The sequence below is a fragment of the Pristiophorus japonicus genome, chromosome 13 (genome assembly GCF_044704955.1).
Source record: "Pristiophorus japonicus isolate sPriJap1 chromosome 13, sPriJap1.hap1, whole genome shotgun sequence".
In the NCBI taxonomy this organism is placed as follows: domain Eukaryota; kingdom Metazoa; phylum Chordata; class Chondrichthyes; family Pristiophoridae; genus Pristiophorus; species Pristiophorus japonicus.
Window position 1 is genome coordinate 87,937,099 of NC_091989.1, and position 17,161 is coordinate 87,954,259.

At 46.2% G+C, this 17,161-nt stretch overlaps 1 protein-coding gene across 1 annotated transcript in view; it reads right to left on the reverse strand.

Moving 5' to 3' along the window:
• Window positions 1-17,161, reverse strand: part of hydin (HYDIN axonemal central pair apparatus protein) — a 1,725,340-nt gene that overhangs the window by 685,866 nt on the left and 1,022,313 nt on the right. Inside the window, 1 exon segment of the mRNA XM_070897728.1 lies at window positions 15,132-15,268. Within this exon segment, the coding sequence (XP_070753829.1) occupies window positions 15,132-15,268 (137 nt within the window).

Below are 17,161 nucleotides of genomic sequence, written 5' to 3' on the forward strand. Positions count from 1 at the left end.
GGTTCTGGACTTCTCCAACATCGGGAACATTCTTCCCGCATCTAACTTGTCCAGTTCCATCAGAATCTTATACGTTTCTATGAGATCCCCTCTCATCCTTCTAAACTCCAGTGAATACAGGCCAAGTCGATCCAGTCTCTCCTCATATGTCAGTCCTGCCATCCCAGGAAACACTCTGGTGAACCTTTGCTGCACTCCCTCAATAGCAAGAACGTCCTTCCTCAGATTAGGAGACCAAAACTGAATACAATATTCCAGGTGAGGCCTCACCAAGGCCCTGTACTGCAGTAAGACCTCCTTGCTCCTATACTCAAATCCCCTAGTTATGAAGGCCAACATACCATTTGTCTTCTTCACCGCCTGCTGTACCTGCATGCCCACTTTCAGTGACTGATGAACCATAACACCCAGGCCTCGTTGCACCTCCCCTTTTCCTAATCTGCCACCATCCAGATAATATTCTGCCTTCGTGTTTTTGCCCCCAAAATGGATAACCTCACATTTATCCACATTATACTGCATCTGCCACGCATTTGTCCACTCACCTAACCTGTTCAAGTCACCCTGCAGCCTCTTAGCATCCTCCTCACAGCTCACACCGCCACCCAGTTTAGTGTCATCCGCAAACTTGGAGATATTATACTCAATTCCTTCATCTAAATCGTTAATGTATATTGTAAAGAGCTAGGGTCCCAGCACTGAGCCCTGCGGCACTCCACTAATCACTGCCTGCCATTCTGAAAAGGTCCAGTTTATCCCGACTCTCTCCTTCCTGTCTGCCAACCAGTTCTCTATCCACGTCAGTACATTACCCACAATATCACGCGCTTTGATTTTGCACACCAACCTCTTGTGCGGGACCTTGTCAAAAGCCTTTTGAAAGTCCAAATACACCACATCCACTGGTTCTCCCTTGTCCACTCTGCTAGTTACATCCTCAAAAAATTCCAGAAGATTCGTCAAACATGATTTTCCTTTCATAAATCCATGTTGACTAGGTCCGATCCTGTCACTGCTTTCCAAATGCGCTGCTATTTCATCCTTAATGATTGATTCCAGCATTTTTCCCACTACTGATGTCAGGCTAACCGGTCTATAATTACCTGTTTTCTCTCTCCCTCCTTTTTTTAAAAAGTGGTGTTACATTAGCTACCCTCCAGTCCAGAGGAACTGATCCAGAGTCGATTGACTGTTGGAAAATGATCACCAATGCATCCACTATTTCTAGGGCCACTTCCTTAAGTACACTGGGATGCAGACTATCAGGCCCCGGGGATTTGTTGGCCTTCAATCCCATTAATTTCCCAAACACAATTTCCCGCCTAATAAGGATATCCTTCAGTTCCTCCTTCTCACTAGACCTACTGTCCCCTAGTATAATCGGAAGGTTATTTGTGTCTTCCTTTGTGAAGACAGAACCAAAGTATTTGTTCAATTGGTCTGCCATTTCTTTATTCCCCATTATAAATTCACCTGAATCCGACTACAAGGGACCTACGTTTGTCTTCACTAATCTTTTTCTCTTCACATATTTATAGAAGCTTTTGCAGTCAGTTTTTATGTTCCCTGCAAGCTTCCTCTCGTACTCTATTTTCCCCCTCTTAATTAAACCCTTAGTCTTCCTCTGAATTCTAAATTTCTCCCAGTCCTCAGGTTTGTTGCTTTTTCTAGCCAAATTATATGCCTCTTCCTTGGCTTTAACACTATCCTTAATGTCCCTTGTTAGCCATGGTTGAGCCACCTTCCCCGTTTTATTTTTACTCCAGACAGGGATATACAATTGCTGAAGTTCATCCATGTGATCTTTAAATGTTTGCCATTGCTTATCCACCGTCAACCCTTTAAGTATCCTTTGCTAGTCTATTCTAGCCAATTCACGCCTCATACCGTCGAAGTTACCTTTCCTTAAGTTCAGGACCTTAGTTTCCGAATTAATTGTGTCACTCTCCATTTTAATAAAGAATTCTACCATATTATGGTCACTGTTCCCCAAGGGGCCTCACACAACAAGATTGCTAATTAGTCCCTTCTCATTACACATCACCCAGTCTAGGATGGCCAGCCCTCTAGTTGGTTTCTCGACATTTTGGTCTAGAAAACCATCCCTAATACTCTCCAGGAAATCCTCCTCCACCGCACTGCTACCAATTGGTTGGTTCGCCCAATCAATATGTACATTAAAGTCGCCCATGATAACTGCTGTACCTTTATTGCACACATCCCTTATTTCTTGTTTGATGCTGTCCCCAACCTCACTACTACTGTTTTGTGGTCTGTACGCAACTCCCACCAGTGTTTTCTGCCCTTTGGAATTCCGCAGCTCCACCCATACCGATTCCACATCATCCAGGCTAATGTCCCTCCTTACTATAGCAGTAATTTCCTCTTTAACCAGCAACCCTACCCCACCTCTTCCTCCTTTCTGTCTATCCTTCCTAAATGCTGAATACCCCTGGATGTTGAGTTCCCAGCCTTGGTCATCCTGGAGCCATGTCTCCGTGATACCAATGACATCATACCCGTTAACTGCTATCTGCGTAGTTAATTCGACCACCTTATTCCGAATACTCCTCGCATTGAGGCACAGAGCCTTCAGGCTTGTCTTTCTAACACACTTTGCCCATTTAGAATTTTGGTGTAATGTGGCCCTTTTTGTTTCTTGCCTTGGGTTTCTCTGCCCTACACTTTTACTATTCTCCTTTCTATCTTTTGCTTGTGACTCCATTTTATTTCCCTCTGTCTCCCTGCATAGGTTCCCATCCCCCTGCCATATTAGTTTAACTCCTCCACAACAGCACTAGCAAACACCCCCCCCGAGGACATTGGTTCCGGTCCTGCCCAGGTGCAGACCGTCCGGTTTGTACTGGTCCCACCTCCCCCAGAACCAGCTCCAATGCCCCAGGAATTTGAATCCCTTCCTTCTGCACCACTGCTCAAGCCACGTATTCATCTTGGGTAATCCTTGCCACTGGACCAAGACCTAGCTCTGTCAAGCCCATGTGGTGGCTGGTGTGCAATGGCCACCCCACATTAAAAAAATCCACGCACATTCATCTCCCACCCTTCAGGATCTGGAATATTAGGTCCTTCATTGAAACACCTGTGAACTCATCCTCGCTTCAAAGGATTGCCTATGATGATGATGTTTGATTGCACTAGACAAGATGGCTTTCTCATTATACCCGGCCCTCAATTTCTGGAGCCCAGCATTGCTAAGGCACTGATGACAGAAACTATGTTGGAATATGTATTCCAACCATTAACGGATAATTTAGGAAGACAGGAACAGGGGTTGGGCGTATGTAGATACATGGGGCGGGGGGGGCGGCGGGAGAAATTTGTATGTTTAGAGCCACATTTTAATGCTGCGGTAGAGTGCTAAAACGCCATTCAGCGCTCTTCCGCCAGCTGATGGTAGTTCCAGCGGCGCACGCCATATCCATTTTGCCGATAATGCTGCCGCTAAACCGGGGACATTGCAATCATGGAGCTTATTACGTCAGTACAATGCTCACTTAACGTCCGTTGTCCAAACTTCAATTTGGCCATTGAAGTTACCGGCTAGAGAAAACAACAACAGGGGTTGAGGTGGCGTGCAGCAGCAGGAAGCTGGCTGTAGCGACACTATTTAAAGGGATCATCATCAATCACTCACACTTTCCAGGGTTTTGAAGTTTGAGTGGCAGTGTGTTACTTTTTGCAACTGCAAGAGTTTTCTTTAATTATTTTAATGTTATTTGGTATCAGGGAGTACTCTGGTAAGTAAAAGACTCTCATTATTTTTGAGACGCTTCAACCTACATCACTTGATAAAAGTCATGGTCGACTGCCAGTACAGCCCCCTCGCTCTCCAGCATCTACGGTGGAGGGAGTGGAGGCAGCGAGAAAGAGGAGAACATGCGCGCAAAGGGAGGAGGAGGGCCATCAAGGCTCTCAACAGAAGACCCTACCCTCCTCGGGTTTTTCTACATCACCTCTCCTACCTTCAATTAGGTGAGAAGCAGTGTATTGAGGCTCTGCTTCACAAAACTCTGACACCTAAATTTCTTAATCAGCGGATCCTTCCAATCTGCAACAGGAGACATAGCTAGCATCTCATAGTTCGCTGTCTTCCGGGAGGTCACTGAAGCTCTCTACACCAGGGGAAGGGAGTACTTTGGCTTTCCGATCACCAGAACGAGCATGCATGTGGCTGTGCCAGGATAGCAGGCTTCTCCATGGTGCAGGGCGTGAAGTTTGTGGTAGATGTTGGTATGTAGCATTTATTGAAGCCTTCGCTCAACCTGACCACCCGTGTGAGGTCGTTAAATGTCTCCCTGCCCTGGGTGTGGGTCCTGGGGAGTACAGTGCTACCCGTGATGTGGTGCGCCACCTCCCTCCACATCGTGCAGCAGACTCGTGGTGAGGGCCTCCTGCCAGTTGGCGGTTACAGAACACCTGCCTTCTCTCCACCGCGATAACCAGTGCCTCCAAAGCTTCATCAGAGAACTTCGAGCTTGCTCCCTGGGGCGGCGATCTACCATCAGGAATTGTAAAGAATTCGACCTTCTCCTTATGGTTGTTGAGGCAGCTGCACACCCAACAATTATGACAATGAGGTGCTTCAGCATCAATGTACTGAAAAAAGCCTGCGGCAATCATTCCTTGCAATTAGACTGCCCCCCGATATTGGTCCAGCTTTTCAGTGTAACACCAATGGGCTTGAGTTTTTAAGACTAAAATCATGACTACAATTATTTTAATGAGGAGTGGACATGAATTTTGTGTGCATCCTAGACAATTTTCAGGTGGCACAGCTTGACCTTTTTTTACTCTAAACACTGCCCATTTCTTGGCTATAACGAATCTCTAGCCCGCAGAATTTATAGCACAGAAACAGGCCATTTGGTCCAACTAGTCCATGCCAGTGCTTATGCTCCACATATGCCTCCTCCCATCCTTCATCTAACCTTAATTGCATATGCTGCTATTCGCTTCTCCCTCAAGAGCTTTTCTAGCTTTCCCTTAAATGCATCAATTACTTCATGTGGTAACGAGTTCCAGATTCTAATCATTCTCTGAGTAAAGTCGTTTCTCCTGAATTCTTTACTGAATTTATCTGTGACTATCTTATATTTGTGGCCCCTAGATTTGGTCTTCCCCACGTGGAAACATCTTCTCTACATCTACCCTATCAAACCCCTTCATACTAGGTCACCCCTCAGCCTTCTCCTTTCTAATGATTATTTCATTTTCTCTTTGTGCATGTGATGCGCATCGTCACTTGCAGTTTTCTTTTCACAACAACACTGCTGTATTAAAGGCAGTTTCTCCTCTGCACTCATCACACTTCATAGCTGAGTCAGTATGGTGGCAAAGCATATTCCAGGATCAATGTACTGCAGACAGAGAGGAAATTGCTGACTTACAGATTTGTGGGGAAGGATCAAGTGGAGGCAGGTATATTTTCAAAAGAAGAAAAGTAAAATTAAGGGAGAGAATCTGAAGGAAACACACTCGTATGCATCAGCCAACACTCAAACCTGCTCTAACTAGCAGCTAGGATGTATTGAAGAGCAGACGCGCTCTGATATCATTCTGGTGAATCTACGCTGCACCCCGTCCAAGGCCAATATATCCTTCCTGAAGTTCAGTGCCCAGAAATTGATAAATATAATGAAAAGCTGAGGCCCCAGTACAGATCACTGGAGGACACCACGAGTCACTTCCTGCCAATTGGAGTACTTAGTCACTGGGCTAGAAATTCCACATTGAAAAATAGCTCTGTTATTTGGCGCTCTTTCCGATTAATGGATGATTTTTAATGCCGAAATAGCGGCAAAAATAAAGGCCAAAGTTTCAACAAAAGTTTATTTAATTTTGGTATAGCGCTAAAATACCGATTTTAAGGATGGAGCTAAATTATTTTGCCTTAAAAAGAACACACATTCTGTGTATGCGCAAAAAAAGGAAAAAAAATCATCTGATTTCCATGTGACGGGTGTGCCCATGCAGGCGCAGTACATTTATTGGTCTGGATCAGCTATTTTTAAAGAGCATTGTAATTTTCAGGAGCTGCAAAACGACAAATGGAGCGTGAATTGGAAAGGAAAAGGGCCAGGAGGTTCACCCAAGATGCCAATGAGACCCTGGTAGCTGCTGTGGAAAGTGGATGGCAACAGATTGGCAAGAAGGGTGCTGGTAAACTGAAACCTGCAGTAATAGCTCAAGCTTGTGTTGCAGAGCAGGTTCCGGCAGAGGGGTCCATCCAGAGGGACGGCAAGCTGTGCCGGAAGAAGTGGCAGGACCTTGGCCAAGTAGTTCGAGTAAATAAACATTTTTACTTATGCACTACAATTACTTGAATTGTTAATGTGATTATCTGCGTGTGCCACAACAGCAGAAGGCCCCTCTCTTAAAAATTTCTATTGCCATCTTTGCAGAAGAAGTTGTTCGACAACCACCGAGAGTGGACAAAAAAGTGGGCGGGGAAGTGGAGCTGAGTCCATGATCAGATCAGCCATGATCTTATTGAATGGCGGAGCAGGCTCGAGGGGCCGTATGGCCTACTCCTGCTCTTATTTCTCCTCATTCTCATCATCAGCCTCCTTCTCCCCGCACCCCCCTCACTCCTCGCCGGAGCTGGTTCTGCAATGTCCTCTAGTGGGAATATCTGTGCCCTCATAATGGCTAAGTTGTGTAGCATGCACCACAGTGAACTCACTGACCTGCTGAGGAGAGTATTGCAGGGAGCCTCCAAAGTGGCCCAGGCACTCCAATTGTCTTCTCGACAATGTTGCGTGTGGCTATGTGGCACGTATTGTAGCGACGCTCACCTTCTGTCTGCGTTTTGCCAAGAGGGGGGGGGGGGGGGGTTATGAACAGGTGGCGAGTCCATAGCCTTTGTCCCCGGCATCCAGTTCTGCCCTTGTGGCTGCTGCTCAAACATCTATGAGACACTGCTCTCACGCAAGATGAAAGCATCATGGATGCTCCCTGGATATTTTGCATCTACTGCCATGATACGCTGCATATGGTCGCAGACGATCTGCACGTTCAGCGAGTGGAATCCTTTTCTGTTTCGGTAAACCTCTGGCTCCTTGAAAGGTGCTTGCAGGGCGATGTGCATACAGTCAATGGCAGCCTGAAACTTGGGGAAGCCAGCAATTCGTGCAAAGCCTAAAGCCCTCTCATTTTGTGCCTCCCTGGTCATTGAGAAGTTGGTGAAGTTGTCCCTGCAAGCGTACAGTGCCCTTGTCACCTGGCAAATGCAGCTATGTGTAGCATGTTGCGAGATGCAGCATACATCCCAAGTTGATGCCTGAAAGGAGCTGGAGGCATGGAAGCAGTTACCTTGACCTCGGCGGGCAGTGCAGTCCTCCTCCCACTTCTAGGCTGTATGTCTGCCTTTATGAGCTGTTTGTCTGCCTTTATGAGCTGTGTCTGCCTTTGAGTCAAAAGCCTCAGTCAGGTGCAGGTATGAGTGCCTCACCCTGTAAACTCGTTCGGGGTGAGGCCTCCTCCCCATAAGTCTGCGACCTCTTTGATTACCCAGATAATGCTGCCGAATAAGCCTTCTTCGATGATGAGACAGGACAGCATAAGCACACTCCACATATGGCAAAGATATAATAGCCCCCATTCTTTAAATGTCCTTAAAAACGAATTATAAACTCACAAAAAGCTCAATCTGTAATCGCAGCCTTCCCTCCAAAAGCTTTAACTCAGCTCCGTTTTCCAAGATGGCGGCGTTGACGTTTTACAACTTTGAAAAACTTTTCACACAAAATCCGTATCGACACCCAACCTGCAAAGGGTGCCGATCTATACTGACTTTCTGAAGTCACAGTTGTACCTGTCCTTTTTGGAACAGCCTGGTGTTTGAAAAGAGGAACATTGCTGCTTTGAAATTGTGGAGAAGTAAAAATAGTTACCCATAAAATAAAGTTATTATTTTCTTCAAAGTGGCAATTTAAAAAAACACCAGCTAATTCGGAGTGTGAGTACAGGAGTTAGTTTTAGCGGGCCCACTGTAAACAAACCAGTGATTGGATTTCTGTTGAAGAGAACCCAAGATGGCGCCGTTATCGCGGATTTCTATCTGACTTCACCAGGCAACCTTTTTAAAAACGGTTATTTATCCTTAAAAATATTCTTATTAGCAAAACTCGCAAAAAATAGCATTATCGTTGAGTTTGACCCCGAGTGACATCACAAAATCAGTACTCAAAAAAAATCGGCCCTTATTTTTTTTTTTAAGGACGGCATTACACCACTGGCGAAACTAACAAAATGGCTCTTAATTTATTTACCTTCAAAAATAACCTTTTAGCTCAAAAAAAACCCTTTTAGCTCCAATCATGGCGAAATTCGGGCCCATTATCCATTCTCTCTGGGGCCGTAATTGCCCCTCTCCTCAAGGCCTGTTACCACCATAAATCGGCGGCCACGCTGTGGAGTGGAGTGGAGTGGAGTGGCCGCTGACTTTTCGTGGAATGGCCACTGATAGCCCAATTGCCTTTCCGAGTTTTCCCGGTGGTGCTCCGATCCTCCCCACTACCGCTCCGCTGCTGCCGATCCGTCTTAAGTGCGTCATCACCGTGTGCACCAACAATCTACCCCCCCAACGGCAACATTCCCCTCTGAAAATCTTTGGCTCGCCCGGCGGTGCCAAAACAAGTTTTCCCCGGTGGTCCAGTGAGGCTGTGGCTTTCTGCAGCGGCAGACGCACTGCCGTTGCCGCCATGTTTTTTTTGTCGGCCGACTGCCAGGTCGGCCTGACAATTATGCCCCCGGGTTTGGCCGGGCCACCAACAGGCAACTTGGCAACCGCTCCTGGGTGCAAGGCTGCTGGCCCAGCCGAAACCCTCCCTGGTGGCCCAGTGGGCCAAAGTTTTAAAAGCATGAAAGCTCTCCTCTTTAAGTGATGACATCATTGCGGTGGCCACTCTGCACTGCCCCCAACTTCCGCCCCTCCCGTGTAGTCACCGCCCCCATTAAGAGCGACTTCTGGATCCGAATTTTTAAAAAAACAACAAAGAAATTTCGCTCAAGAGGCGACCTCAACCACAGCTGTGGTAAAAACCATGGAAACGGGTTGCCTCCAATTCCATGTGCACTTGTTATTGCTAACAGTCTCCTGTGTGGAACTTTATGCTCACTCATATTCATTGCTCCCTCATCACTTCTGGAAGAAAATCACAGAAATGGCAGAATACATAGAGAACTGACCGATGGCTCCATGTCAATTGTTTCTAACCCACCGCAAAACAGGTGGAAACAAAGAGGCGGATTTAGACAGGTTATTTCTGTATCGGAAGGCTGGAGGAGGGGGGGGGGGGGGAGGTCAGAGATCGGGGGCGGTCGGAATGCTGAAAGGGAGATCAGAGGCCGGGGCGGGCTGGAAGGTCAGAGGGGGAATTGGAGATCGGAGGCCTTGTGGATAGGGGATGCGGAGGTCAGAGGCCAAGCGGGGGAGGAGATCGTAAGGTGGGGGGTGGGTCCGGTCGCAGGGCTTGGTAAAGCAGATAAGCTGGATCCAGCAGCTAAGTGGAAAGGCACTTACCTCCTGGATACAGCAGTCCTTGCCTTCCTTTAGCTTTAGCTGCCAGGTTCCCCGAGGCCCGGCGAAATCAAGCCACCCAGAGTTAAATTTAAGCCAAAGTACTACTTCAAGGTAAATCTTGATACTGAGACAAGGAAATAAAGGCTCCAGACAAATTTCGGGCTGATATCAGAAAGTTCTTCATGCAAAGAATGATCAACATGCTTCTGGATAGGACAACGGAAGTAAAATTAAAATGTAGACTCATTTCAGAGCCAGTTAAATGTTTGGATGGAGGCACAGTAGGCTTTCCCAGATGGATGGATGTGCTGTAGATTGTGATGCCCCTTTGAACTCACGAGGTTGAATTATTTGTAACATGCAGAAGGCTGCCAGGAATCTGAACCTTTGTTAAAGGATGCCAAACGTGTGCTGGACTAAGGCGCTTCACTTCTTGGCCTCGGGTTCCCCAATGGGAAAGCACTTACTGCTGCAGCGGATAGTCAACAGTCAACATCTGGTGGCCCATCAAATAAAGTTGAAATCATGGCCTGTTGTAAAAGTAATGAATATGGGCAATTGCCAGGCGAAGAGCCATTTACATGGATGATTCGGTACCTGCTGTCACAGACCAGCTGTAGATTGACGCAGTGGAACCCCTTTCTGTGAGGCCCTGGCGGCAATTTGCATGCTATTTTGGGGAAACCAGACGGTTAAAAGTTGCTGCCTGTTTTCCTATAGGGAAATTGATGAATGGAGAGGCTCAGACAAACAAAGCACCCATGAGCTAAATGATGCGGCTGTGTATCTCCTGCTGTTGATTGGAATGACACTATAAACATACAATTTCAGGGCAGCAGACACTCTGACTGTGACTGTTGCTGAATTGGTTGTCAGATCCAACTGCAGAAGTGTACAAAGGTCAATGCTGGCCTCCTTGGGAAATGAACATTTTGTTCAACACATCAACACTAACTTGTATTTATATAGCGCCTTTAACGAAGTAAAACAAGAGTATTATGAGGCAATATATTTGACACCAAGTCACAAGGAGAAATTAGGGCAGGTGACCAAAAGCTTGGTCAAAGAGGTAGGTTTTAAGGAGCGTCGTGAAGGAGCAAAGAGAGGTAGAGAGATAGAGACGTTTAGGCAGGGAGCCAGAGCTTGGGGCCCAGGCAACAGAAGGCACGGCCACCGATGGTTGAGTGATTATAATCAAGGATGCTCAGGAGGGCAGAATTAGAGGAGTGCAGACATCTCGAGGGGTTGTGAGGCTGCAGGAGATTACAGAGATAGGGAGGGGCGAGGCTATGGAGGGATTTGAAAATAAGGATGAGAGTTTTGAAATAAGAACATAAGAAATAGGAGCAGGAGTAGGCCATATGGCCCCTTGAGCCTGCTCCTCTATTTAATACGATCATGGCTGATCCGATCATGGACTCAGCTCCACTTCCCTGCCCGCTCCCCATAACCCCTTATCCCCTTGGCGTTTAAGAAACTGTCTATTTCTGTCTTAAATTTATTCAATGACCCAGCTTCCACAGCTCTCTGAGGCAGTGAATTCCACAGATCCACAACCTTCTGAGAAGAAATTCCTCCCCATCTCAGTTTTAAATGAGTGGCTCCTTATTCTAAGATTATGCCCTCTCGTTCTAGTCTCCCCTATCAGTGGAAACATCCCCTCTGCATCCACCCCATCAAGCCCCCTCATAATCTTATACTTTCGATAAGATCACCTCTCATTCTTTTGAATTCCAATGAGTAGAGGCCCAACCTACTCAACCTTTCCTCATAAGTCAACCCCCTCATCCTCGGAAGCAACCTAGTGAATGTTCTCTGAACTGCCTCTAAAGCAATTATATCCTTTCGTAAATATTGGAACCAAAATTGCACACAGTATTCCAGGTGTGGCATCATCAATACCCTGTACAACTGTAGCAAGACTTCCCTGCTTTTATACTCCATCCCCTTTGCAATAAAAGCCAAGATTCCATTGGCTTACCTGCAAACTAACCTTTTGTGTTTCATGCACAAGTACGTCCAGGTCCCGCTGTACTGCAGCACTTTGCAATCTTTCTCCATTTAAATAATAACTTGCTCTCCGATTTTTTTTTTTCTGCCAAAGTGCATAACCTCACACTTTCCAACATTACACTCCATCTGCCAAATTTTTTCCCACTCACTTAGCCTGTCTATGTCCTTTTGCAGATCTTGTGTGTCCTCCTCACACATTGCTTTTCCTCCCATCTTTCTATCGTCAGCAAACTTGGCTACGTTACACTCGGTCCCTTCCTCCAAGTCATTAATATAGATTGTAAAAAGTTGGGGTCCCAGCACTGATCCCTGCGGCACCCCACTGGTTACTGATTGCCAACCTGAGAATGAACCATTTATCCCTACTCTCTGTTTTCTGTCCATTAGCCAATCCTCTATCCATGCTAATATATTACCCCCAACCCCGTGAACTTTTATCTTGTGCAGTAACCTTTTCAAATGCCTTCTGGAAGTCCAAATATACCACATCCACTGGTTCCCCTTTATCCACCCTATTCGTTACATCCTCAAAGAATTCTAGCAAATTTGTCAAACATGACTTCCCCTTCATAAATCCATGCTGACTCTGCCTGACCGAATTTTGCTTTTCCAAATGTCCTGCTACTGCTTCTTTAATATTGAAATCAAGGCGTTGCTTAACCGGAAGCCAATGTAGGTCAGCGAGCACAGGGGTGATGGGTGAGCGGGACTTGGTGTGAGTTAAGACATGGGCTGCCGAGTTTTGGATCACCTCAAGGATACGTAGGGTAGAATGTGCGAGGCCAGCCAGGAGGGCGTTGGAATAGTCAAATTTGTACATCCAGGTACAAAAGTGTGAACCTCAGACTCACTATAAGGATGGAAATTTATTGTTTGCCTTATTGTACGAACACAACCGTTCCGGTTCACCTCTGTGATCTTCTACCGACTGCAACTAGAGAGAACGAAAGATAACCAGAGCAATGCCCATAGCTCCTCTCCAACTATGACCATTCCCCTGGGGAAGCAAGCATAGATAACGGATATGCTGCAGCTTTAAGAGGTTCTCCGCTTAGGTTCCAGTAAGTTTCAGCTGCATTCTTTCTCCTACAACAGTAACGTAGCTCAGAAGCCATGAATAATAAACAGCTGCAAAGAAATCAGAAAAACAGCAATGCACCTTTAAACAGTAAAGACCCAACTTAAGGGAAGAGGATCCTGTGCAGTGCTTGTTTTATTTTAGCACTGTCCAGGCACTCTGAACACATTACAGGACCTAGCCCACAGGTTTCGAGCTCCACAGATGCTCAGCAGGCCTCAGTGCCCCACAATCTGAGGAGAATGTGCCAAATGCACAGTCATGCCACAGGCACTAAAGGTTGAACTACAACAATTGTACATTCCTGTCTGGCGTAAAAATAAAAAAGGGAAGGTGGCTCAACCGTGGCTATCTAGGGAAATCAGGGATAGTATTAAAGCCAAGGAAGTGGCATACAAATTGGCCAGAAATAGCAGCGAACCCGGGGACTGGGAGAAATTTAGAACTCAGCAGAGGAGGACAAAGGGTTTGATTAGGGCAGGGAAAATGGAGTACGAGAAGAAGCTTGCAGGGAACATTAAGACGGATTGCAAAAGTTTCTATAGATATGTAAAGAGAAAAAGGTTAGTAAAGACAAACGTAGGTCCCCTGCAGTCAGAATCAGGGGAAGTCATAACGGGGAACAAAGAAATGGCAGACCAATTGAACAAGTACTTTGGTTCGGTATTACTAAGGAGGACACAAACAACCTTCCGGATATAAAAGCGGTCAGAGGGTCTAGTAAGGAGGAGCAACTGAGGGAAATCCTTATTAGTCGGGAAATTGTGTTGGGGAAATTGATGGGATTGAAGGCCGATAAATCCCCAGGGCCTGATGGACTGCATTCCAGAGTACTTAAGGAGGTGGCCTTGGAAATAGCGGATGCATTGACAGTCATTTTCCAACATTCCATAGACTCTGGATCAGTTCCTATCGAGTGGAGGATAGCCAATGTAACCCCACTTTTTAAAAAAGGAGGGAGAGAGAAAACGGAATTATAGACCGGTCAGCCTGACCTCAGTAGTGGGTAAAATGATGGAATCAATTATTAAGGATGTCATACCCGCGCATTTGGAAAGAGGTGACATGATAGGTCCAAGTCAGCATGGATTTGTGAAAGGGAAATCATGCTTGACAAATCTGGAATTTTTTGAGGATGTTTCCAGTAGAGTGGACAAGGGAGAACCAGTTGATGTGGTATATTTGGACTTTCAGAAGGCTTTCGACAAGGTCCCACACAAGAGATTAATGTGCAAAGTTAAAGCACATGGGATTGGGGGTAGTGTGCTGACATGGATTGAGAACTGGTTGTCAGACAGGAAGCAAAGAGTAGGAGTAAATGGGTACTTTTCAGAATGGCAGGCAGTGACTAGTGGGGTACGGCAAGGTTCTGTGCTGGGGCCCCAGCTGTTTACACTGTACATTAATGATTTAGACGAGGGGATTAAATGTAGTATCTCCAAATTTGCGGATGACACTAAGTTGGGTGGCAGTGTGAGCTGCGAGGAGGATGCTATGAGGCTGCAGAGTGACTTGGATAGGTTAGGTGAGTGGGCAAATGCATGGCAGATGAAGTATAATGTGGATAAATGTGAGGTTATCCACTTTGGTGGTAAAAACAGAGAGACTGAATGGTGACCGATTAGGAAAAGGGGAGGTGCAACGAGACCTGGGTGTCGTGGTACATCAGTCATTGAAGGGTGGCATGCAGGTACAGCAGGCGGTTAAGAAAGCAAATGACATATTGGCCTTCATAGCGAGGGGATTTGAGTACAGGGGCAGGGAGGTGTTGCTGCAGTTGTACAGGACCTTGGTGAGGCCACACCTGGAGTATTGTGTACAGTTTTGGTCTCCTAACTTGAGGAAGGACTTTCTTGCTATTCAGGGAGTGCAGCGAAGGTTCACCAGACTGATTCCCGGGATGGCGGGACTGACCTATCAAGAAAGACTGGATCAACTGGGCTTGTATTCACTGGAGTTCAGAAGAATGAGAGGGGACCTCATAGAAACGTTTAAAATTCTGACGGGTTTAGACAGGTTAGATGCAGGAAGAATGTTCCCTATGTTGGGGAAGTCCAGAACCAGGGGTCACAGTCTAAGGATAAGGGGTAAGCCATTTAGGACCGAGATGAGGAGAAACTTCTTCACCCAGAGAGTGGTGAACCTGTGGAATTCTCTACCACAGAAAGTTGTTGAGGCCAATTCACTAAATATATTCAAAAAGGAGTTAGATGAAGTCCTTACTACTAGGGGGATCAAGGGGTATGGCGAGAAAGCAGGAATGGGGTACTGAAGTTGCATGTTCAGCCATGAACTCATTGAATGGCGGTGCAGGCTCGAAGGGCCGAATGGCCTACTCCTGCACCTATTTTCTATGTTTCTATCCATAACTGGACTACAACATCTATAAATTGTGAGGAAAAGGGGGAACATTTACAGTTTATATTGTATTTTCTGCAAAATAAATGCATATTTAGCTTTCAACCATGACCTCTCCATGCACCACAGGTGCCTTACCTGTCTTTTTAAGAGCAAGTCGGTCAGTGTGAAAGGATACCGGCAAAAAGCCTCTGTTCGTAATCTTGACGCTATATATCTTGACAGTGCCGAGGATTACAAATCCCAAATCCAGGACATACTCAGGCAAATGACATCTGCAAGAAATAATATTCTCGGTATAATACACGTGTAATATTATTAATTTCCAACAATATAAGCTGCGATTCCATGACCCAGCACTCCCAGCAGGGAACACATAGAATTATAGAATGATGCAGCACAGAAGGCCCATGTTGTCTGTGCCAACTCTTTGGGCATCGCTGGCAGGGCCAGCATTTATTGCCCATCCCTAATTTACCTTCTCAAGGGCAATTAGGGATGGGCAATAAAAGCTGGCTTTGCCAGCGCGCCCACATCCCGGAACGAATAAAAAAAAAAGTGTTCCATTCCCCTTCTCTCCCAATAGCCCAGCAAATTGTTTCTCAGGAAATCACAGGCAATCTCAGGGAAGCACCCCGATTATTTCTAGATTTATTCCAGCAAAGGCCAGGGAGATCAAACCTAGAGCAAAACTGGTTTCTACATTTACTTGTACTTAATTTTCATTGGAATGGGAACATCTGGGTGATGGATTCTTGTAACTCGATTCATTGGCTTTCTTGGTTTCACTACCTCCTTTAATCTCAACTGGAGTCCCATATCCTCTCCACTGGCCTCCAAGAAGCTTGCTTTTCTCTGTAACGCCACAATTATGTTATTGTTCTGCTGCTGTGCACTGGGTGCAGCCAACCTATATTATCACACGCTGAAGCTTGCTGTGCACCCATTGGCCGGAATCTTTCCAGCCCTGTGAGTGCGGGTTTGGAGGCAGGCCCGCTGCCAAAATAGCCTTGACTGACAGCGGGTCGGGATCCGCTCTGAACCCGCCTCCGTGAGAGTTTCTCAGCTGTCAGGTCTGTGTTCAGATTGTAGAGCCAACACCAAGCGGCGGGCCACTTCATTAAGGTACTTAACAGGTAGTTTAGTGCTATTTAAGAGGATTAAAAACAGGTATTTACAATTTTACCAACTTTTTGATGGATTTGCCATCCCTCGAGCAACACGCCAGGTAAGTGGAGTCTGGATCAGTGACTCTCTATTGCTTTGGCAAGTTGACAGCTGCAGAAGTGATATAAAGGCTACCATTCCACAGCTGTTCACTTTCCAATGTCAGAAAATGAAGCCTTCAGGATTTGGAACAAACTTTTGAGCTGTATGCAGGTTGGAAGTGTTTGCAGTGAACTCTCTATTCACTGTCACCCCAGATCGCTTCTGTCATTTCAACCTCGATATTCCAGAAGCATCACAGTCCTTGAGAAAATATCACCTTTGTCCTCAGAATTCAACCATAATCAGCCTCAACACCAACATCATTCTCAACACCAACATCACTAAACACACCAGCATCACCAACAACACCACCAACCTTCTCTGCAATCACCTGATGCTGCACAGGACACAGGGCATCAGCACCCGACCACATTGCTGACTGGGAGGCCAGGAATGGCCTCACCATGGCCACATTTACTTCACTTGATGCTGTACACCCTGACTGCCACATGATGTACCAGGTTGGCACCGTCCCACACACCAGCACCATAAAGCATCCCTGCAATGCCCAAGCCATTCCTTTCACACCCATCACCATTGTGCAGGGTACCCTTATGTCTCACCATTCACTACAACTCTCAATGCCCCTTCTAAAGGTGCACACAAATCTGTCCAAAAACACGTGTTCAAAATAAAGATTTCAATGTTTGACAACATATTAGCAGAAAGTCTACTTGAATATTGGCTAAAACACCAAATGCCTACCCTTGTGTGTTGTTGGTTGGTATGAATTGACAAGGATGAGGGCGAGTGTGAGGAGTGGCTAGTGAGATGGGGAAGTGACAATGTAGATAGAGAGAGAGGGATGTATGGAGGTGCAAACTAAGTTGGTGTGAGTAAGGATATGCAGGAGTAGGGTAGGGAAGGCAGAGTGATAGGGATGTGATGAGTGGCACAGC